Source organism: Arvicanthis niloticus, chromosome 10 (genome assembly GCF_011762505.2).
Source record: "Arvicanthis niloticus isolate mArvNil1 chromosome 10, mArvNil1.pat.X, whole genome shotgun sequence".
NCBI classification, from domain to species: domain Eukaryota; kingdom Metazoa; phylum Chordata; class Mammalia; order Rodentia; family Muridae; genus Arvicanthis; species Arvicanthis niloticus.
Window position 1 is genome coordinate 37,911,007 of NC_047667.1, and position 23,402 is coordinate 37,934,408.

The 23,402-nt window shown below is 39.8% G+C and overlaps 1 protein-coding gene across 1 annotated transcript in view; it reads right to left on the reverse strand.

Annotated features, from left to right (window-relative positions):
- The window catches only part of Hmcn1 (hemicentin 1), a 417,178-nt gene that overhangs the window by 34,847 nt on the left and 358,929 nt on the right, over positions 1-23,402 (reverse strand). The window contains exons 81-93 of the mRNA XM_034513608.2: positions 22,521-22,790; positions 19,228-19,418; positions 16,930-17,143; positions 14,935-15,069; positions 13,761-13,951; positions 9,853-9,934; positions 7,235-7,504; positions 6,555-6,725; positions 6,250-6,420; positions 2,142-2,312; positions 1,536-1,706; positions 920-1,090; positions 600-770 (exon numbers count right to left, since the gene is read on the reverse strand). Of these exons, the coding sequence (XP_034369499.1) occupies positions 600-770; positions 920-1,090; positions 1,536-1,706; positions 2,142-2,312; positions 6,250-6,420; positions 6,555-6,725; positions 7,235-7,504; positions 9,853-9,934; positions 13,761-13,951; positions 14,935-15,069; positions 16,930-17,143; positions 19,228-19,418; positions 22,521-22,790 (2,379 nt within the window). The remainder of the gene's footprint in view (positions 1-599; positions 771-919; positions 1,091-1,535; positions 1,707-2,141; positions 2,313-6,249; positions 6,421-6,554; positions 6,726-7,234; positions 7,505-9,852; positions 9,935-13,760; positions 13,952-14,934; positions 15,070-16,929; positions 17,144-19,227; positions 19,419-22,520; positions 22,791-23,402) is intronic.

Sequence of the window (23,402 nt, forward strand, 5' to 3'; positions counted from 1 at the left end):
GACTACCTAGTTGGGTTCCTGAAAATCTTGTCCAACTCTGGAAAGCAAACCTGCCCGTCTATCTGGATGAGGAGACACATTACCTGAAGCCAGAACTATTTTCTTGCTCCAGGAAGGTATCTTAAAACCCTCCATGACCCTTTGTGCATACAGCATGCTTACTGAGCAGCTGAGGAGTAGACATCCGGCCTTTCAGTTTGTCTAGTTCTATGTAAAAGGCTCGACAAAAATCATTCTCACTCTGTCAAGTGGGGCCTTTTCCATTTTCAGGGACATTTTGTTTCTTAAGAAAATGTAAAGCTTTATAAGGCCCAATAGTCTTCCTATTTCAACAGCATGGAACTGTCAACGTTGGCCTCCCTATACTCTTTAGAAATACGTCCTCGGACACAAGGCAGCCCCAAAGGACTAAACAGAACCTAAATCCAGCTGTTAGCACTCTTAAAGGGGGGGAGGGGGGAAAGCACATCTTTAAAAATGACAACTCACAAGTTGTTTTATTTATTGTGTACTCTAAATGTTACCTTCATTCTAATTTGTATGAGGCCTCTAAATTTGTTCTAGCAATGGTCTTGCCAAAGCACAGCTTACTTACGTACCTGGACATGCCTGCATGTTGCATCTGGAGACCTGGGTGGCATCTCCTGGACAGGAACGGCCACCTTTAGATGGCACTGGATTGTCACACAGCCGCTTTCGAGTCCTTTCACCTCCTCCACAAGAGACAGAACAATGGCTCCAGCTATGCCATGTTCCCCAACTTCCGTCCACTGTGAACAAGAATAAAATGTTTAATATTGATGAATCTGTTTTAAAATCTTTACCTAGGACACTCTTGATGTGCAAGTGGCAGAATGACAGGAAGGGTCACTAAGTGAAGAGGTTCTCTCATCCCACAGACTAAAATTAAGAGCCTCACCAGGACACATGTCAGTGTTGCACCTCTGGATCTGGGTATCTGGACCCCCACAGGCTCTTCCTCCATTGGAGGGGCGTGGATTATCACACGTGCGGTACCGCCTCATCTGCCCTCCATTGCATGTCCGGCTGCATGTCCCCCAGCCACTCCAAGGGCTCCAGTTACCATGGGCTACAGTGTGAAATAATTTGACATAAAACAGAGCTCTAAAACTGACACATAAAAGAAACCGTGACATTCGTTCCCAAATCAAAGAGAACCCTTCAAGAAATAAACAGAAAGAAAACGAGCCAATAAATGGGTATCTTTCCAAATCACCAGGTGACTTAGGTGATGTTTTCAATAGAGACAGAGAACATAATAATAATGATGGGATTCCCCTCAGCTGGTCTGATATTATATTTAAATTATCCCATGAGCTAGAGGTGAGATGAGAGATGGTCTCTACTCTCAAGAAGCAAAGACTGTAACTTCAGAACACACTAAAATCAGACATTGCTTTGGCATTCTAGATTAAAGGTCAAAGATCAAGCAATACAATACTGTAACTTTAAGGACTGGAGGCCATAGCAAAGCTTTAAGGACGTAGCATCGACTCACTGTTTCCAACACTCACTTGGGCAAGGGTCACTATTGCAAAAGTCACTCTGGATACCAGTCCCTTCGCATTTGTTTCCTCCATATTGTGGCACTGGGTCAGAACAGTCCCTTGTTCTCTTCCTGGCACCTCCTCCACAGGATACAGTGCAGGCACTCCAACTGGTCCAAGTTGCCCACTTGCCATCCACTGGATTAACAGAAAATGTGCTTGGTTACTACACAAAAACCATGATCAGAGCAGCTGGGTGTAGAGATGGTTCAGATGCTAGGCGCTGGGGGCCCTTCTAGAGGATGTGAGTTTGGTTCTCAGCATGAATGTTGGGTGGCTCACAACCACCTGTAAATTTAGAGCATCTGACACCTTCTGGCTTTTACAGGTACACACACATGCACACACGCGTACGTGCACACACACACACACACACACACACACACACACATGCATGCATGCACACGCGTGCACACACACTCACGAACACACACACACACACATGCACACACACACACACACACACACACACAGATCAGGTCAAACCATGGCCGTATTAGGGTGAATGACATTGTTGCATGAGAGGTAGATGTTAATTAGTTTAATGTGATAACCTTACTTTATGTCGCTCACCTGGACAGTGTCTCTCATTGCAGACTTGCATCTGAGTTTCTGCCCCTTTGCAGTAGACTCCACCAAATGATGGTGGTGGGTTGTTGCAAAGCCTCGTTCTGGTCTGACTTCCTTTTCCACAACTTTTGCTGCACGCACCCCAAGGCTGCCAAGCATTCCACAGACCATGGACTACAAACACCAGAGACAGTTTCAAGCCACAGGACCATAGTTATTTAAAAATGAAATTATGCAAGTAAATTAACTCCATAGTAAGTTAAAATTCCCACAATTTAAAATAACTAAAATTGAACCAAAAGAAATATAACTAACGATGTTCTTTTCTCATGTTTGGTTTTCAAAGGGCTTTGTGTCCAGGGACATTCAGAAGGCTTAACTAGTGCCAAAATAAATGTTTACAATTATTCAAAGGAGGCTAGTTTATTAAAATCAAATTTAATCAAGCAACCATATGTAAACAGAACCCGAGTGTTTAAACTCTCACTAAGCACTTGTCCACATTGGTACTCGAGGGATGGTGGGGGAGACCAGAAGCAGCTAAGCAAGTCTGTCTAATAGATTGAGATGTGCTGTAGGTAACATGAAACTTACAACAATGCTATTTAGGATCTAAGACTGCAAGAGTGCATCTCTAAACGTGGCCTGGCTTCCCACTTATGCATGTTCTTGGATCTTTCAATAACAGGGTGATTTGCACAGGTCTAAGTCTTTGAACAGTTTTCTCCATTACATAATGTTCATGAGTTAGAAATTCTGAATAACACACTCACCTACTTGCTAAACAACAGAAGCAAAACTGACCAGCAGTTTCCAAAGACTGCACTGAAGGGCTTCCTTTTGGTAACTAACACATTACAGCATCTGACCACAGGCCTGGAACAGCCTCATGCTTCCTACCAGCTGCATGGGCTGAGGAGCAGCCGTCTGCTTTCTCTTACACAAGAAAAGTATCGGGCTGTGTTTTCCTTAAAGAATGTTTTAGATATGGTGCCCATAGAATATGCTTCTTTGGTCACTAGCGTTACCAAAATATGAACAAAAAGAGGACTTGTATTTCAGTATTCTCAACACAATGTATAAGAAACTGTAATATATTAAATCAATCAATAAGGTTATAATTAAAAAATATTAAGATATCTTGCATTTTTATAATTAACTGATCTTTGATTAAGGTGACTACTTATTCTCCTGCTTTATAGATAGAGGCAAACATGGTCACACAAGACTTTATTCTAAGACAATATTTGACTAAACCTAAGAAGCGGGAGGGAGCATTTGAAACCTGGCCTGGAGTGTGATGCTTACAGTCCTCGCACATTGCTGTGTCACTGTAGATGTTCTGTAGACCAAGGGGCTTTAACATAGCTACATTTCAAGGATGTTAGTTAAGCCCAAATCTCTGACAATGTAAGGATGCTTTATCAAAGGAGCCTAGAGTTGAGTGGTGTTTATTATGTAAGGTCTTTCTGTTTCTTCTCTATGCAGATAGACGTTTGAAACCCTCTTTGAAAAAGTTTGGTCTTTTTAGATTTAATTCATAAAGAAACCCTAACCAAATTGACTTTTATGATACAAGATGCAATAGGATTGAAAACCTTCTTTTATATAGACAGATAAACAAAAAGAAAGAAACAAACAAAAAGGAAAGAAAGGAAAAGAAAAAAATGAGAGAAAAAAGAAAGACAGTGTAAACCACAGAACACATACAATATCACAGTGTTTGGATGATACTGAAAATCTCCCAAATAGCCAAATCAAACCACAAAGAAAACACAAGTAGAGAGGAATTGGTAACAAAGAATTCAAACCACAGTAAGTTCATTTGTTGTAATAGGTGGAAGCTCTGTGGAGAGCAGCAGGAGCCTAGGCTCTGAGTAGAGACACTAGAAAAGGTCTGGGGTCTGAAGGGCCCTCAGCCCTGTAAGCTCTGTGAGAGTCTTGGTTTCTGTGTGTTAGGGTTCAACACTCAGGATGCACTGAAATCTCCAAAACCAAATCCAGGATATTTTGAGCATAACAATAGATAAATTAATAGTATTATTAACCCCCTGAATTATACTTGAGCCCATATTATACATACTACTGAATAATATGAGTCCTTGTTGATATAAATCAATAAAGAAATCAAATAATGAGCAAAAAGTTCTTTGCAATAGGAAGCAATGGCAGCTGTACAATATTCAACAGAAAAATCAGCATTTTATGAAAAGCACAAGAGTAATGGATGCAAGAAATAAGCAAGTATGTGCTAGCAGTAGTGGGTGAAAGACTAATAAAATATTTATCTATCTATAAACTATCCCTGCACATATAGACTCTAAGGGGAAATAGTAGTGCCTGCTAGTTTTTGTGGTACCCTCGATGGTGGGCATCTACCCACTGGAGTGGTATTACTTAAGCTGTCAAACAATAAAACAATAAAACAGCGAGCAAAAATAATAGTAAACAAATAGCTACCAAGCATGTTGGGTACACTGACATTTATTTTAATGCAATTGCAACACCCTTAGATCTTCATTATATAATTTCATTAATAATATACCTGACAAATGGTATACAAGTTCTCTAATTAGGTATTAATATTTCTTTTTCCTTTAGAATAATGCCACTACATTAGATTGTTTATTTTTTAAGACTAAAGTAAACCCTTGGCTTTTTAGTTATGTTAAAGACTTCAGGGTAGTGGTGTCTGTCTGTCTGTCTGTCTGTCTGTCTGTCTGTCTGTCTATTTTTGGGGAAGATTATAGGTATGTACCGCCACTCCCAGATCAGTGCCTTGTTTTCTGAAATACAATAGTGAAAACCAACCTTCTGGAAAGGTACTCCAAATACATAGAATAGGGACCTACAGCAGCCTCAGTTCAAATCTTCAATTCTGTTTTACTAACCATTCAAACCTTAGTTAATGAATTAATTACTATATTTCATTATTTTCTAGATGTTTTATTCATGTGCATAACAAGACACAATACCTAATTCAGTGACTCTTTTTCTTTTTTAATATTTTCCCTCAGTTTTGTTCCACCAGTCTTCTCTTTTGGGTTTAGTTGGCATGTTTATCAATATTAAAAATTATTCTCTACTTAATATTCTATTTATATTCACTAGAGCATTTCATCCAACCAAGTGCTTAGAAATTTAAATATCTTCAAATAAATGTACATAATAAACACTGTCTAGAGTCTAGGTGAATGAATGAATAAATTGTTTTTGACTAGTCCTTCTTCTCTTCTTCATGGCCTTTCCTAAAGATCCAACAAGGAATCCAATACCCCTTGACAACCTACATGAGGATGTCACTCAGGCTGTCCCTAGTGTGCCCACCACCTAGATTTAGTTCAGTTCAGACAAAAGCATGAGACAAAATTGAACTCAAACCTAGTTGTTTCTCAGAAGCTGAAATGAATCTTAGAGAGAGGAACTTTTCCACTCCAAGGTCGGAGATTACAAGGCCACTGTGAGCCACCAGTTGTCTGTCATCATTTTTTCCACACATGGGAAGAATTTAATGGAGAATTAAGCCAAAGAGAATCTTAGTGGAGATCAGAGATGGGCAACACACTACTAGGAACACTGAACAGATCCTTGCATTCAATTCTACCTGAATGAAGAATGTTTTTATTTATTTAAGTTGAATTCTGTCACTTGAATCTGAAAGAGGCATGTGACACTAAGGAAGCAACAACAGGAATACCAAGCATCTGTCATGATGCTCATCTGAGATGGTAACTGCCATGCTACTAGAATGTTCTTCGTGAGCAGCACACTTCTGGGTGAAACTTTAACCCCTCTGAGCTCACTTCCTCACTTGAAAATGGGTGACTAGATTACATGTCACCTTAAGTCCCCATCATCTCTCAATATATGAATTCCTATATATTTAAGTTTCTGCGCATGATTAAAACACATCAAGTACAGAGCCACTTCCCTGTTCCTTTCAGTGGGATGTTTTACTGCAACCCTGTCATTCCTTCACAAGGCTCTTTTCAAAACAGGAAAACAACATAGAAGCCATATATCTTCTCACAGCAAAGAGAAAGGGATCTTGACTCCATGGTAGGAGTAGCAAAGTACAAAAGCTTTGCTAGTGTCTCTGGTGGGTGCTCACCTGGGCAAGGCCTAATGTTACACATGATGGTTTCCACGGCGTGCCCCTCACATGGCCGCCCACCATGCTGAGCCGGTGGGTTACTGCAAGTTCTCGTCCTAGTTTGGTTGCCATGCCCACAGCTTCTTGAGCATTCTTCCCAGAAACTCCATTCTGACCAGTGACCATCCACTACAGGGAAGAAAAACCATCACACCGTTAGCTAAAGTCAAATGGCAAGTACTAACCCCGAGGTAGGCCCAAGGTAGGGAACATAAATTAGTATCTATTGAACACCTGCCTACACACTGAATGCTGAAATATACCTGGACACAACTTATTTTGACAATGTCGTGCTTCTGAATCTGACCCTTGGCATGGCCTCCCTCCATTGGCTGCAGGTGGGTTGTTGCACAGCCGACTCCTCTTCTGGATGCCTTTTCCACAGGTGACACTGCAGGACCTCCAGGCAGACCACAACGAAAACCCACCATGCACTGCAAACAAAACGTTGCATGTTGTCTCAGGTTTGCAAGTGAAAGTTTCTAAGAATAATTTCATTGATGTTACATACTGGGTGTAGATCTGAGTGTGACTGCTGGGGAGCAGTCATGGGAACTTTCCATTAGGGGTAAAATTAGTATCTAGAAGTGAGACAATAACTCAGTCCATGAAATTCCTTCTCAGATCCTTTGCTGACTCATGTGGTTATGGCGATAGGAAGAATAAGAGATGCTCACACAGTGCTTACTCTGTATGTGTGTATGTGTGTGTGTCTGTCTGTCTGTCTGTCTATCATTTCTGTCTATCTATCATTTCTCTCTATGTATAATATATATCACTTTCTGAACATTTTGCTTAGTTTTCAAAAAAAAATTTACTTTTGGATTCTGAATGATTACCATGGCATTTGAATACTCTAAACTGTGTTGTTTTAATCTCATCAATTGGTAAACTGGAAGGAGACTGGGAATCTGAGCTGTCTTGGGTTCTGTTTCCCACTTACCCTGGACTATGACGGGCACTCTGACAAGGACAGAGCCCATCAAGTTTCGGGCAACACACTCATATTCAGAGGTATCTTCCTTTCGAGCAGCAGCAATATACAACGAGCTGTTAGGCAGCATGGTAAGTCGGTTATCCCAGGGGATGGGGTACCCTTGGCGGGACCATGTGATGGTTGGCTGAGGTTCACCAGTTGCTTGACAATCCAGTATGACTCTGTCACCAGCATCCACAATAGCTTCCACAGGCTCAAGAGTGATTATGGGAGGACCTGTGAAGAAAGCAGATACTTGGTCTTGGTTGTTAAGGGGGTATGTTAATATTTTATCTTACAAAATGTGGTGACTTCATTTTGAAAGGAATTTTGCCGTGGAGTCGTATGGATTAAAGAGAAGGACTGATGAACTGGGCAGTAAGGTTTGGGTTTGGTAATTCAATAACATACAGAAGAAAGGGGAGCTAACGGGAGGCAGTGAGGAGTGGGCGGTGATTTGTATTGTTTTAGGACATTGACCTTGAGGTATCTGTGAGACACTCATGTGAGCAGTCCTAGAGGACAGGTGGAGTCAGATGCGTCCACATGGAAATTTCAAAATCAAGATGTCAACAAATAAGGTGGATCTTTTATAACTGAGATGCAATTGCTTCAAAAGAGAAAGTAGTGTGGTACAAGATGATGAAACAGAAAGCACAGGAGGGAATTAAGAGATGGACAGAAGCCTGGTTTATAAGTTATACACAGAACCACCTCCTGGGGAATTCAACACAAAGAGATGGGAATCCTGGTATGAAAGGAAGGAGTCTCAGGAACAGGGAGAGGCTGTCAGCATCTGGGCCTGAACAGCAACCCAAGCAAAGTTCCTGGGAAGGACCAGATGTAAAAGGAGTTGAATATAGCTGCTGGCAGGGTGCCTATCTCTATATTGTTCTACATACTTGTAAAACTAGTTCAGGAAAGGCTTCCTTAGGGAGAAAGGTCTCAAACTGTCTTTTCAAAATGGAGGAGGGTCATTTCAGGGAGAAGATACTTCCATATGGTGAGAGACACAGCATGGAGATAGACTTGGTAGTTTTATGACTAGAAAGGATGCTTGGCTGAGGGGAGGTAGGGGTGGTGAGTGGGTGGTAGGTCACAAAGTTTCTAGTGTTTGCTAGAACCTATGCTTTCCTTTCCCCCAAAGAATCTCAGATGGCCTTGATGTTGAATAAGAGAGCAGAGGGCAGCAAGGACATTGAGGAAAAAGAGAACCGTGGGACGACCACGCAGGGACATCGAGTCTGAACTGAATGCGGCTCACTTGGCTCAGGGAGAGAGGAGAAAAAGCACCAGATACTTCTGCATGGTGGCAGCCTATTTTATATATAGAGAAGTGTGCCTTGCTATCTAAAGCATAAAACAAAATGCAAGCACACACATTTTGCTGCAACACTTATATACTAGTGGGTTTTTTTTTTTTTAAATAAGGGTTACTGACATGTTTTGAGAAAAGTCATTTTCTCACCTTAGTTCTGCTGTCTCAACAAAGACCAAGTACCAAGTACCATATAGAATTGTATGTACCATATAGAATGATACCAGCAATGCACCTTTCAATGTTCACATCCATCTCACTGTAGAAATGACCATTGCTCCTCACTTACTTCCTTATTTTTAGATAACATTATATCTTTGCAAACTGATACTAAATCCAGTTTATCATTCACACTAAGTATGGAAAAAGTTACTAAATAAGATTGTACACTCATGATACCCTGGCCAAGAAAAGTATGTGGTTAAACACAGAATCTTAATTTAGATACTAGAGACATTTTTGATGTCTATAAAGCTATAATGTAATATACGTATAATATACCATGTATACATATTTCAGGTTAAATGAAGCACATCATTTACGTAATCATCCATCAAATGTAAGCATTTCATCTGAATGGAAGCAGCGCTCTGTGCTTTGAGCTTATTGTCAACAGTATTTTTGGCCTTTCCATGTTAGGGATTGAGAGGATCCACTGTCAGGATTTGTGTGTTAGCTGATCTGATGATGTTTCTCTTGACTTGGGTCAGCACAGACTGCTGTGCTCCCGTAGTTTAAGAAGCTCTGCCTGCCCATGGCCTCCACTGAGGGACTCCATGAAAAGCAATGCCTCCACTCTGCAGATGCTATTTTGTGAAGAGGGCTGCCAATCGACCTGGACGCCTTCTGAGCTCCTTTAGATTATTCTCCGTTTTTAATATGTGTTTTTCCCTCTTATTGAAAATAACCGTTTCTCTCACGCAATATATTTAGTGCATATTTTAAAAGCATATAAAATGCCATCCTTGAAAGCATGTGGCAAGAGTCTGGTGAACCACAGAGGAGGGGACTCACTATTGTCAAAAAGGTTCTGCCACCAAGACACTGTGTCTATAAACTGCGGGTGTCAGACAAGAGCGGAAAGGAATCTGTCGAAGTATATTGGGATTATGCTTCATGGTCACTGCTCCTGTATCACCAGGAGAGAAAAGTGGACACACTGTGAAAGCTACTGCTCAAATACACGCAGGTTTAAAGGAAAACGGTCATTCTCCAGTAGGCAACAATCCTGCTGTTGTGTTGCCTGGAGATCGACAGAAGGGCTTACTTTGCAGAGTCAGGCTCATGCTGCGCTCCACCACCCCGGCCTCGTTGGCAGCTACACACGTATAGTCACCAGCATCTTCATTCTACGGAAATAAGTGTGCTTGTGAAAACAGGGGTCTGCAGGGCACATTGCCTTTTCAATATGAGAGTTCACTTGGAATTTAAATTTTGGGAAAGCATTTTAATGAAAATGGAACACCTAGCCATGTCTATGCTCAGAGCTAGCTTAAAAAATGAGAGGAAGAGGAGAAATAAGGGAAAAAAGAAATTCCAAAATTAAAATACTTCATATAATATTGATATTATATGAAATCAAAGTAAAATGGCATCATTTCATGACCACCTCTTAAAAACTATGAAATAAAAATGTAAATGGTATGATCATAGCTACCTCAGAATCCAAACTAGTCAGAAGAAATTAACCAATACTAAGTTCTTTCTAATTGGAGTTTTTGAAAATGTATTAAGTTGGGTTCACAGGGAGTTTGAAATCAAGGAAAATGAAGAATAAATTTAATTGTAATAATAAATTATAGTCTTTCATAAATTTATACATATTTACAAAAAACATGTACTATTTAAACTTTTTAACTTATTTACAATACCATATATAGGCTTAGCTTGAAGGTTTTTTTTTCACTTTTTTATTCGATATTTTATTTATTTACATTTCAGATGTCATCCCCTTCCCCATCCCCCGCCCCATTAATTCCCTATCCCATCCCTCCTCCTCCTTTTTTGCCATAATATTGTTTAAATTACATGTAAGTATTAAGGTCAGTTCTATGGGAGCTTCTAGTAGGAAGCTGGAAATGAGACTTGGAAGACGCCAGGCTGACACCACATATTTAGGACTATTAAGCTGGATAATTAAAACACCTTGTAGTCTTGAAAAATTGAGAAATACCCATTGTTGTGTAGAAAGAAGAGGCAGCCATGAAGAAGCAAAGACAATATGACATTGATTAAAACTAGAAAAAAATTCTCAAAACTGAACTATCATTCAACAACAGCCAATGTTTAAAAATAAAGAAAATAAAACCCAAGGAAGCCCCACTGGGATAAGCAATGGTGCATTTTAATTGTTTTCAATTAATTAAAATATGAAAGCACATAAGAGAGTTCACCAAATGTGAGTTAAGAAACTACACTAGGTAAGAAATATTTAGGTGAATCGTGTCTTTATCCTCCTTTCCTGAGTACTGAAGCATGAACAGAGCCATGTATATTTATTCGTTTCCTGATGAAATCTATCCTATAGCCATGTTTATATCATTTTGATGTTCTTGTTCTAAAATAGATTTAAAAAGTTTATCTCCTAACAGTAAATAAAAGATGAATGATTGTCTTATTAATCCCACAAAATTGTCTTATTGCCCATACTTATTTGCAAGAGCAACAGTATCAACTTATACTATTCTTTCATAGTTTCAGAAGACTTTAGTTGATGGATGAAGTAATGGTTTACATATATACACACAATGTCATACTACTCATCCACAGTAAAGGATGCAATGCTGTTATCTGTGACAAGGCAGACAACTGGAAATTGTTAGGATAAGTGACATACGCCTGGCACAGGATGGCTCCATTCCTAGGTGGAATAGTCAAGGTTGAGATTCAGATGGTGGTTACTAGAAACGCGGGGCATCGTAATCAGCTTGAAGAAGTTATTGAAGAGTTGGTGTCCCTATTTCCTGGGCTTTGGGACTGAGATGGTTAATATTGGGCTGTCTTTCTAGGGAAAAGTAGTGGTTTTGTTGGAACAGGGAGGATTAGCTAGGATTTATTGCGTAGCCATAAACTATTGGTAGAAATATGTATAATTGTTATTAAGATGAAGTTATAATTTCTTAAATGGTTGAAAATTTACTTTGATTTTAAATTTAAGGTTTTCATTGGTACGAGCTTCTTATTGACATAAAAGTCAGATAAATATTGTTACTCTCATAGGCATTGTGCCTATATAACACATTTAGAAATACAAGGCTTAGACCCAGTCCTTCTTTAACTTTTTTAACTGATTTGAGATGGTTAGCCTGTGAGTTAAGGGCCTATAGCAAATTCATTGCTCTGGGTTTATTGTTAGGGTGTTTTCCATATTTTATTTAGAAATAGCTGAGAGGAGTTAACAGACAACAGTCCAGATTGCCTTACATGGATAGTTGGTTTTCAAAATGTCAGAAGTCCACAGAATTGACGTTACAAACATTTCTGTATTAATGTTCAGTTTGATTGGAGACCTGTTTGCTCCTGACAGCTTCCTGTCTTGGATGCTAAGAAGAAATTGAGCATCTTTGTTGTTACTCCAGTTGTGGTGAGACATCCACTAGGCAAGAATTGCCTCTTTTCATCTACAGACAAATTACTGTCCAGAAAAGGACACACCTGCGAAATAGTGGACTGATGGATTTTATCTGCCAAGACAGAGTAATCAGCCCTTAATAATTCTGCATCACTAGGTCTGTCAGATGATTCTGGGCCAGAAGGCTGAAGATCAGATGCTCCAATGTTTTGTAGTATAGGGACTGTCCAGGCGTTCAGTGGTTTCTATAAATTGGCTAAGTTTTAGAAGCTATGCTTTGTGCTTCCCATAATTTCAGTTAACTCAGTCATTCTGGATTTCTGATGGGGTTGAAGACTTATAGTCTCATAGCCAATCCTGGCTTATTTACTTTGAGAGAAAAGATTTGAGAGGATGGTTTTCAGCTGACATTCATTCTAAAGCCAAGAAAACAATCCAGGTTCAGAACTAAGTGTTTTAGTTAGGAGAGATGATAGAGGTTGTAGTTAGTCAACAAAATGATGGACTGGGTATTAGGTCTACCTGTACCTTACTGACACAAATTGGTATAGTTATGCTCTAACTGTATTTTAAGAGAAAAGTTTTATTTTAACAGGAAGGGTGATATGTAGGAGGAGCTAAGGTGGGAGGAGTAAGGAGAGAAAGGGGAGGAGTAAGGAGAGGAGGAGGAGGAGAGGAGAAGATAGGTGATGAGAGAGAGAGAGAGAGAGAGAGAGAGAGAGAGAGAGAGAGAAGAGAAGAGAAGAGAAGAGAAGAGAAGAGAAGAGAAGAGAAGAGAAAGAGAGAGAAGAACATGGAGGTGGATGTTTGCGTGTCTCTGCCAGTCAAAGATAGTTGATATATCTAGGTTGGGTATTGGGTTACACTGCTGATTGTATGGGCATCTTGATATTGAGCATTACCAAACTTACAAAGCCTTTGATTAACATTAAAAAAATTATATAAAAGCAAAAAAAGAGAAGGGGGCATGGGATAGGGGTTTTCTAGGGAGGGGAAAGGGGGAAAGGCATTGGAATCTGAAATGTAAATAAAATATCAAATAAATAAATAAATAAATAAATAAATAAATAAATAAATAAATAGAGGGCGAGCCTGTGCCCTCTGCTCCCTCTCTCCTGGTTCGAATCCTGCTTACCCCGTGTGACTCTGCCCGAGTTTAATGGGAAAATAAATAAATAAATAAATAAATAAAACAAACTCGGGGCATGAGCATGGGGGAGTGGTGGAAAAAACATGATGAATGGGTACTGAGTTATGATTAGACAATGTGAAAACTCTGGTATCTTATTGAATAATAAGCTAAACTCAGATAAAATAAAAAAGCTAAAGAAAGGACTTTGAGATCTCTACCATAGCATTATATAGTGGACATAGACTGAAACACATGCTATAATATTAATAGATATAATTTTTAGAATATATATATACATATATATATCAGTTAAAACATACATTTAAAATATTGCATTAAAATTGAAAGGAGGAATAGGTTAGCTTTGATTTCATGATTTGCATAGGACTGGAAAAGAAACTTCTCATCTATGAATGGCACTGACACAGGACACAGCAGTGTAGATGGTGTCAACAACTCCAGTGAAACTTACCACGGTACCGTAAATGGCCAAGGAGCCATTACCCAGTTGTTGGATCCTGTGGCTAATCTCTATGTCAGCCCCCTTGCGGCTCCATTGGATGGTTGGGGCAGGGTCTCCTTTCACCTCACAGTTTAGGATTGCATTACCGCCGAGTGGTTCAATCCAATTAGAGGGGTAATCACCTTTGAAGACTGGGGGCTCTGGGAAATACCATAAGACAGGCAGGAAGAAAGAGCAGGTGCTGACACTTCCTGTATGACTTTTGACACACATAAACATATAACTTAGCAGTGAGGGGAAAGCCACTTTAAAATGTCATGGTTTTCAGAGTTATCACTCTTACTAATCCCCAATAATGTTGTCAACTTCGGTCCTTGTGTGGAGGTAATGCACTTAAAGTCAAATGATCTCTTTAATGTATTTACTTTTTCCTTATCTATAGTGTGTGTGTGGTGCATGTGTGTGAATATATGTGTATAGGTGCTTGTGTGTGTGTTGTGCACTTGTGTGTATGTGAATATATGTGTGTGTAGGTGCTTGTGTGTGTGTGTGGTGCATGTGTGTGTATTGTGAATATATGTGTGTGTGTGTGGGTGCTTGTGTGTGTGTTGTGAATATATGTGTGTGTGGGTGCTTGTTTGTGTGTTGTGCATTTGTGTGTATGTGAATATATATGTGTGTGTGGGTGCTTGTGTGTGTGTTGTGCATGTGTGTGTATTGTAAATATATGTGTCTGTAGGTGTTTGTGTGTGTGTGTGTAGGCCCAAAGTTGGTGCTATATGTCTTCCTCAATCACTCACCAATTTATTTATTGATGCAAAGTCTCTTGAACCTAGAACTCACCAGTCCCAGCCAGTCTAGCTAGCTAGCTTTCCCCAGTGTCTCTTGTCTGTCTCCTGAGTGCTGGGTTTATAGGTTGCTGACACATCTGCTTAGGTTTTACATGGGTTTGGGGCATCCAAACTCACATAAACGACAAGCCCTCTTTATCCATCCACAGAGCCATCTCTGCAACCCCTGTTTACCTTTGAATTGAAACTCATGTTTTCTTTTTTCCTCATGAATCTATACACGTTCGGACATTAGGATAATAAACTGCAGTCATGTTGTATTACTTCATAGTGAGGAAACAAACTTTCATTATGAATAAATCACAAAGGGAAAATAGAACGCGTTCACCTACCTTTCACATAAACAAACCCAATTGCTTTCACAAAGCCGACGCTGTTCTCTGCTGCACACACGTAAGTGCCTGAGTCCTCCTTTGACACCTTTTCAATAACAAGTTCACTGTGTCCATTGACACTGTCAAAGTGGGCTGAGGAAACAGATTAGGAAACAACACAGATGTGACCTAGGAAAATGTCACAGCAGCGTAATATTTTGCAGGTTAGATTTATGAGCCAGTCAGCAATTGAACCGTAACTGAACAAGAGAGCCCTTACCACAGAGCCACCCTTGAGCTATTTACTGTGTCTATAGACAACTCATTTGAAGATCCAAAACCAGCCCATGGAACAGGAAAAGAGAATGAAAACAAACATCTCTCCACAGTATTTTAAAGTGCCCCTTTCATCTCAGCCTGTCACTTAAATCAGGCTCTTAATTGCTCTGAGTTTCAAAAACCTTTCATTCAGAAATATGGCATTTTCCATTCCTTTTATCTCACCACCAGTTTTCTTCCCAAACAATTTACATCAATGGTGGGAACACCTTTTCAGTTGTAATCCAACTGACTTGGCAGGTTGCGGGGAAATCATGAAAGGACATCCCTGGTTGGTTATAACAACACAATGATCAAATCAATAATAACTTAAAACTCCCAATAAATCATAAAGGCTGAGGATGTAAATATTTACAAAGGCAGCTACCATATTTGAATGAGAGCATATATGAGCATGCTAATTTTAAAACAACCAATGAGAGTCTACATAAAAGTCCGATAGTAAATAAAAATGAAACTATCCGCTTATACATGGCTTCTTTGTATGCATTGTCTCACTTATTTTTAAAGAACCCATTCAACTATGTTAGGTGAAAAAATAGGCTTAAAAGTTTAAATGCCAGAATTAGTTCTGTGCCTTCAGAAAAGAGTTCTAATTTTTAGATACTGCTTTTCTTTATAAAGGGATGGTATGTAAATACTAAGATGATACAGTTGATGACTTTCAGCCATTCACATAATTGATCATGACAGAAAAAAATCTCAAGCTATAACTGCTTCTCCAGCAGGGTATTTGGTAGATGCAAGTTAGAACTGTGAAGACAGGACAACCACTCATTACTCACAGTGTGTTTATACTCATTATTGATGGTGTCTTTGGTGATAAAGTCAAACTGCTGTATACATACATATGTCTGTGGCAACAGTGAAAAGAAAGCCATGAATTTGAAAGAGAACAAGGAGGGATAAAGGGGAGTGTTTGGAGGGAGGAAAAGGAGAAATGATACATTATAGTCTCAAAGATTACATACGCATGCGTGCGCGAATGCAAACACACACACAAATAGTCACGTGTCTTCCAGGGCTGAATGCTCTTTGCTTAGGCACTACTTTAACACAATGCACAGTGGCACGGTGGCTAGAAACTTGATGTGTCACCTGATCTCTTCATTTCTGAGGCTCATTCATCCAGCGAGAAGCACTATGCTCTATAAGATGAGTGAATCTGTGGGTTCCTAGCAGCAGCCCCCAAAACCACTGATCAGCAATGCAGGGGCCCATCAGAAGCAAGTGGAGATGTTTAAGATTCAATACTGTCTGCTTTCAGGGAGAGGGTTTTTGTTGTTTATGTTGTTTTATTTGTAACATAGAATTTGTTGTTTTGTGATTCATTTAAAAAAAAATGAAGAGTGAGTCTGTACTGGGGAAAAACACATTACTTTACAGAATTTAATTTTTGGCTCTATTTATTTGCTTAATTTAGTGATAATACCTCCAATAGCAGAGGCTGGCCCCCAGCTCACCAAGTAGTTGGGGATGACCTTAACTCCTGACTCTCCTGCCTCCATCTCTCAAGTAGGGGGACTGCATGTGTTTTCTTGATCCCAGCCATTTCACAGAATAAAAAGAGTCAACTCTACTTGTGACTCCTCAGTGGTCTCCCAAGAGGACATAGACGGGGCCAGGCTGCTGAACAGGTGCATGCATTTATAGCTGAACAATTAAATCACCAACCTGGAATAATATTGTTGTTGAAAGTCCATGTTAGTTTGGGCAATGGGATGCCAACGGCTTTACAACTTAACCGTAGCTGGTCTCCTTTATTTAATGACAGGTCTCCGGGAAGTTCCGTAAAAGTGGGAAGGACATGAACAGTCAGGGTCACAGTATGTGTGTCTTCACCAGCAGCATTGTTAGCAATACATGTGTAGGTGCCAGAGTCTTCCAGCTAAATAAAAAAAAATTTCCTAAGTATCAATATATGACAATCTCCTACCTAAAGTACACAAAATTTCAGCACCTGTTCCCTCAAGGAGCACTCACTCCTAAAGGTGATTTATATATCCATCTTTCAGCATGAACAGTCATGTTAGACTTTACATTTTATTTTAATTTAATTTAAAATGTAGGAGTTTAAGAGTAAGCCCCATACCACATAGAACTAGAACAGTTATTTCACAAGACCTTAGGAAACAGCACAGGGTTGGCTGCTCTGCAGTGTAGTAAAGAAACAAAGAACCTCAAAGGTTGTTGGCATCTGATTGACAACATAGTGGGCCCTCAGGGTAAAATGATCAGAGAACAAAACCATCAGAGGACACTGTGAGAGGAGTCTCCCTTGCTGAGTCCAATGGCCAACTTCATCACAGTGGAAGAAGCCAGGGGACTGACAGTGCTCCTTCCCTTGCCTCTGCAGCCATCCCCGTTTTCACTGGTGGTTGTGCTATCCTCATTCCTCAGACTTTTGGACTCATGTACCTGGTCTCCATTTTTCTCTGATTCCTTTTCTAAGTTATTCTCTTTCTTTGCTCTAACTGCCTGCTGGTTTCTCAAATATACCTGGCTCATTCTTGCTTAAGTTCTTTGATGTTTCCCAGTGCCTAAGTAAAGCACAGTTGTTCAAAGAGAAGGTGCCTTATAAATATGGGATGACAGCATAGGGGGATGCTGGAGCAGTGGGTCAGGATTGGGTGGGTGGGTGGGTGAGCACCCTAATAGAGGCAAAGGGGGCGTTGAGGAGGGATGTGAGAGTGGTGGTTTGTGGAGGGGTAGCTGGGAAGGGGACTATCATTTGAGATGTAAACAAATGGAATGATTAATAAAAACAAAAAAATGAGTTAAAAAACAAAAATAAATAAATAAATATGTGATGAGTTGGTTGAATGTGACCAGATGCACTGAGGTTATGTATCTGTTGATAATTGTTTTACCCTAATCTAAAATATTAAGAATATTTCCTTTACTTGAAGCACCAAAAACAAAAGTATACAATTTATTTTATATTTCTATTTATTTAAAATTCCATACCATTCAGTATAGAAACAATCTAAATTTGTTTGGGTGCTTTTTTCAAAGGAAAGCTTAATGCTTCTCCACCTGCATACCACTAACTGTACCAGATGATGACAACTTAGGTTAAAAATCTGTTTTTATTGAACTTAAGTATTAAAACATCTAGTTCTTACATATTATTCACAAAAAAGAATTTTACATATTACTCATGTCTCCTGTCTGCTATGTATAAGATGCCTTATTGATAGGATCCTTTAAGTGTATCCGAGGCACTGTCTTACAGATTTTAAACTTATTTCCTCAAGTCTCTCTCAAGGGTTAGGTGTGTGAGGTGGGGATGGAACGGTGGGGACATCCTCTTGGAGACAGGGGAGACTGAGAGGGGAATAATGGCCAGACTGTAAAAAAAGATTAGTTAATAATTAAAAACTTATTTCCTCACTCATTTTTTAAGGCCTAGAAGAGCAGTTACAGTCAAAGGCAGATTCCCAATATGATCACCCAGAAATTGAACTGCTTCTGCTTGATCGATACTGTTCTACAGACCCCAAACAGGACGCCCGAGGGGATTAATCATATTCATGGAGCTCCACAGAGTCTCCATTTTGAAGCCAATTATTAGACAGGGTTATTTAAAAACTGCATGGAGAAAGGCACTCTTTTGATATTTTTCTTTACTATACTTAAACTCACAGGAATGTCTTCCCTCTTGTCATCCTGGCACATAGTCATAAGCTCCAAGAACAGCACAACCACTTAGAATTTTTCCTGATACAAATTTCCACAAAAGTAAAATGATAATTTCAGGAGGGGGACACTTACTGTTTTCAGCCCTTTTGTTAAATACACTTCTAATTCCCAGGATGTAAAATGAAATGCAGGAGCAATTAATCTTACATTGAATTTATAAGAGTATTTCCTTTCAGTCTTAAAGGAAATACTTCCGAGCTAAATTGCCAAAATGAAGAAGGTGAATAGCCAGTTGGCTCTACAGTGTCTACTCATGCCCAGTAAACTTACCACAACATTTTCCAAGATGAGTTCTCCATATGGCTGGGCAGTGTATTTCCCTAACAAGTTGGCTATAAGAACACCGTCTTTTTCCCAGTGAATTGCAGGTGTGGGGATTCCATCGGCAACGCATGGGAGAACAGCTTGGGAGTTCTCGTTGACGGTGTAGTGTACTTCTGTGTTTTGGATCCTAGGTGGTACTAAGAAGAATTTAGACATAGTCACTCAGAAAATTGAGCTCATATTGAAAATCAACACATAAAAACATCTCTTCAAGGGCTTTGTCATATTTTGGAGTATGGAAAAACAAACAAACAAACAAACAAACAAACAAACAGAAAAACCAAACCAACCAAACAAAACCCCAAACTATGAAATAGTCTGTCACATGAAAGTAACACATTCTCATTCTCAAATAATACTTCTTATTTATTCTTTGAAAATTTCACATGTATAAAATGTATCTTAATTGGGTCCACTCCTCTTCCCTTGTACAGTGTTCTCCATAACCCCTCCAACAAATCTTCCTCCAAACCTCATGTCCTCCCTCCCCCACCTTTTATTGAAAATAGATTTTTTTCTCATATAATATACACTGATTATGTATATTATAATTCCCCTCTTTTCAGGTCCTCTCCACCTTCCCTCCCATCTGAGTCCACCCCCTTTTTGTCTCCCATTAGAAAACAAATAGGGTACTAAAGGATAATAATAAAATAAAACAAGATAAAACTAACATATCAGAATTGAGTAAAATAAAGAAACAGAAGGAAAAGAGCCTAAGAGAATCAGAGACCCACTTGTTCACACACTCAGGAATTCCATAAAAACACTAGACTGTGTGGGGAGCCGACAGAAGACGGCTATCATCCTTGCAGCCATCTTGAGCCATATACCCTGACAAGAGACTTGTTTACAATAGCCTACAACAGCTGAGAACACTCTGATAACATCTTGTTTTAGATACCCAGGATTTTCCCTTGGGTGTGTGAGACTTAAAGGTGTGATTTAGAGATAAGACCTAAGGGCGTGACTTAAAGACATGGCTTAGAAGTGAGACATATAAAAGGTGAGAGGCAGACAGAAGAAAGTAGTAGGCACTTGAGACTCGAGACAGGCAACTAGGATTAGGCACTTAGCACTTGGAGAAGTAACTTGGAACTGGGAAAGAGACTAGCAACTTAGAACTAGGACTGGGAAGTAGGGACTTAGACTAGGAAGAGAGACTGAAGAATAAACAAGATTGAATCACACTCTCTCTGGTCTCCATTCTTCACATCCATCCTCACTCTCTCTCTTGCTGAACCCCAACCTGTGGACCGGAGCAGTTTGGGGCAGGGTGGGCTCTAACAATTTAGCCCCCAAGGCTTTTGGCAGTGCGGGTTCCAATACTGATAGAGCAGTCCACGACATTTTGGCTCCCAAACGTGGGGCAGAGTGGCTCTCGACATTTTTGTCGCCTAACGTGGGGCAGATCGGCCACAAGACTGAAGACATAACATACATGCAGAGACCTGATGTACACCAGTGCAGGCCCTGTGCATGCTGCATCAGTCTCTTACGAGATTTGATCATGTTGATTTTGGAGTCCTTGTTTTTATAGTGATATCCATCCCCTCTGGCACTTACACTATTCTATCTATCTATCTATCTATCTATCTATCTATCTATCTATCTATCTATCCATCCATCCATCCATCTTCTATCTAATCTAAATTTATGACCATCATTATTATTTTTATTTTGTTTTTTTGTTTTTGTTTGTTTGTTTGTTTTCTGAGACAGAGTCTTTCTGCCTTGGTTGCCATTAAACTCATTCTGTAGACTAGGCTGGCCTCTAATTCACAGAGATCCACCTGCCTCTGCCTTCCAAGTGCTGGGATTAAAGGCATATACCACTGCTGCCTGACTTACATACGTTTTTAAGTCACTGAATTCAAGACTGCTGCCTGTAGGTATTCACCTCTGTGAGGGTATGAGGACATTTACTGGGACATGGACAAGCCACCAATGGCCAGCCACCATAAATAAATAAATAAATAAATAAATAAATAAATAAATAAATCTCTTTCCAGCAGCCAGCAGCTGCTAATGGCTTCTAATCTGGGGGCAGGGCCTTAATAATCCTTCCCTCAAGCATTTTTACCTATCTTTGGAGGTCATACGCTATTTTACTTTTTCATTGGAAATTTTGCACAGTAACTTTTAATCACATTCATCCACCTTCTCCAACTCATCAGACCCTCCCTTGACTGTTCACTCATGCAACTTTATGTTCATTTCCTTAAGTTATAAAACAAAGCAAAACTAAGAATGATAACAGCAATGCAAAGAACAACAAATCCATGGAGTTCACTTTGAACTGGCTGACCACTTCTGGGTGTGGGGCCTGTCCTGTTAGGGTCCATGGGTGCACAACTCTTTTCTATGTTTTGTTGTTTTGCAGCAAAAGCAAAATCACTTGTTAAAATAAAATATACCCCCCAAAAATAGAAGTTGGAAAAGTTTAATTTGCTTTTGTTTCCTACGAGTGGCATTAATATTCTATCATTAGTTTTGAAATAGACAATAAAACTGTTTTAATCTTGACATTTATTTTTAAAATATATTTAAAGATACTTTTTATGTGTATTTTTTTTGCATGTATGCCTGTGCATCACATTTGTGCCTAGCACCCACGGAAGCCAGAAGAAAGCATTGGATCTCTTGGGAATGGAGTCAGAGACTGGTGTGAGCCCCACATGGATACTGAGAATTGAACCTGGGTCTTCTAAAAAAGCGGCCAGTGCTTTTAACAACTGAGACATCTCTCCAGCTCATTAATGCTGATGTTTAGATAATGTTATAAATCTTAATACAATGAAACAAGTGTACAGATGGATGTTGTGCTACTTTAAAATAAGGAATCAAGTGAATTTTTAGTTCTCATAAGGTTCAAACTGCGTGTATCCTCTGGGTCAAATGTTGATTACTTTCAAGACAAAATGACTTGAAGCTTCAAGAAGTAAAACAGAAGAGCCACTGAACTCACATGGTCACCACATAATCCAGACAAGCCCCAACAATCACAATATGAAGCGGGTGTTAGCCGCACTGATTTTCCTGGAAACGCTGATGTCATCTCTCACACAGATGTGTGCACACGCAAGCAAATGCAGCGTACTGAACGCATACTTGAAAGTCAAGTACGTGCTCTTCTCCATACACACTCTGGCTTTGACTCCCATCACATTTTTCTTGGTGACTTTTTTCATTGCCGCAGTGATACAACAGATGGGAATAAATCGTGTTAAACAACCTACCATGGACGGTGAGCGTGGTGCTCACACTGCTGGATCCCGCCATGTTAGCAGCCATACATGTGTACCGACCGGCATCATCAGGCTGAGCAAAAGCAATCTGAAGAGCGCCTGAGTTCAGGATGCGCTGGCGGATGGATTCGGTAAGTGCATGCCCATCTTTATGCCAGGTAATGTCAGGTGGTGGGGAGCCCTCTGTCTCACACAGTAGAGAGACAGGTTTATCCACTGTGACAACATACTCCTTTTGATGAGAACTAATGACTGGAGGAACTGAAAGACAGAAGGTTCAAACTGAGTGTACAACTTACCTCCCGTGGGTCTTCTATCTGTAGTTTGGTTTTGTTTGGAACATTAAAATTCATGGGCTTTATAAACGAACAAGTGTAAGCAACAGTCGATTTTAAACAAGATAAGCATCTATTCGTGAGGTTTTGGGAGGGTCCCATTCAAGAGAGTCTTTCAGAGAGTCATGAGTGTCTACAGAGGTATTTTAACATACACAAACTTTATGATTCACTTTGGGTACTTCTAAACTGGACACCGTCAAGCTTTGTGAAATACTCCACTGCTCAAAGATACATTCAACCCCTGCATTTTCCAGGGAACTTGTCATGATGTCTCAGCACAGTGCAATATTTAAAAATGAATACACAGACAAATGGATTATAGAACACACACACACACACACACACACACACACACACACCACACACACACACACACACACACACACACACACACACACACACACACACAAATTCTCCCATTTCAGAAACCTGTCAAGGGTTTGCCTTCCAAGGATTTACAGCAACCATTCACTGCTTAGGTATTGCTCTGGATTATCTGCCAAGACCTAGATCATCTACTACAGAAAGAATCTAA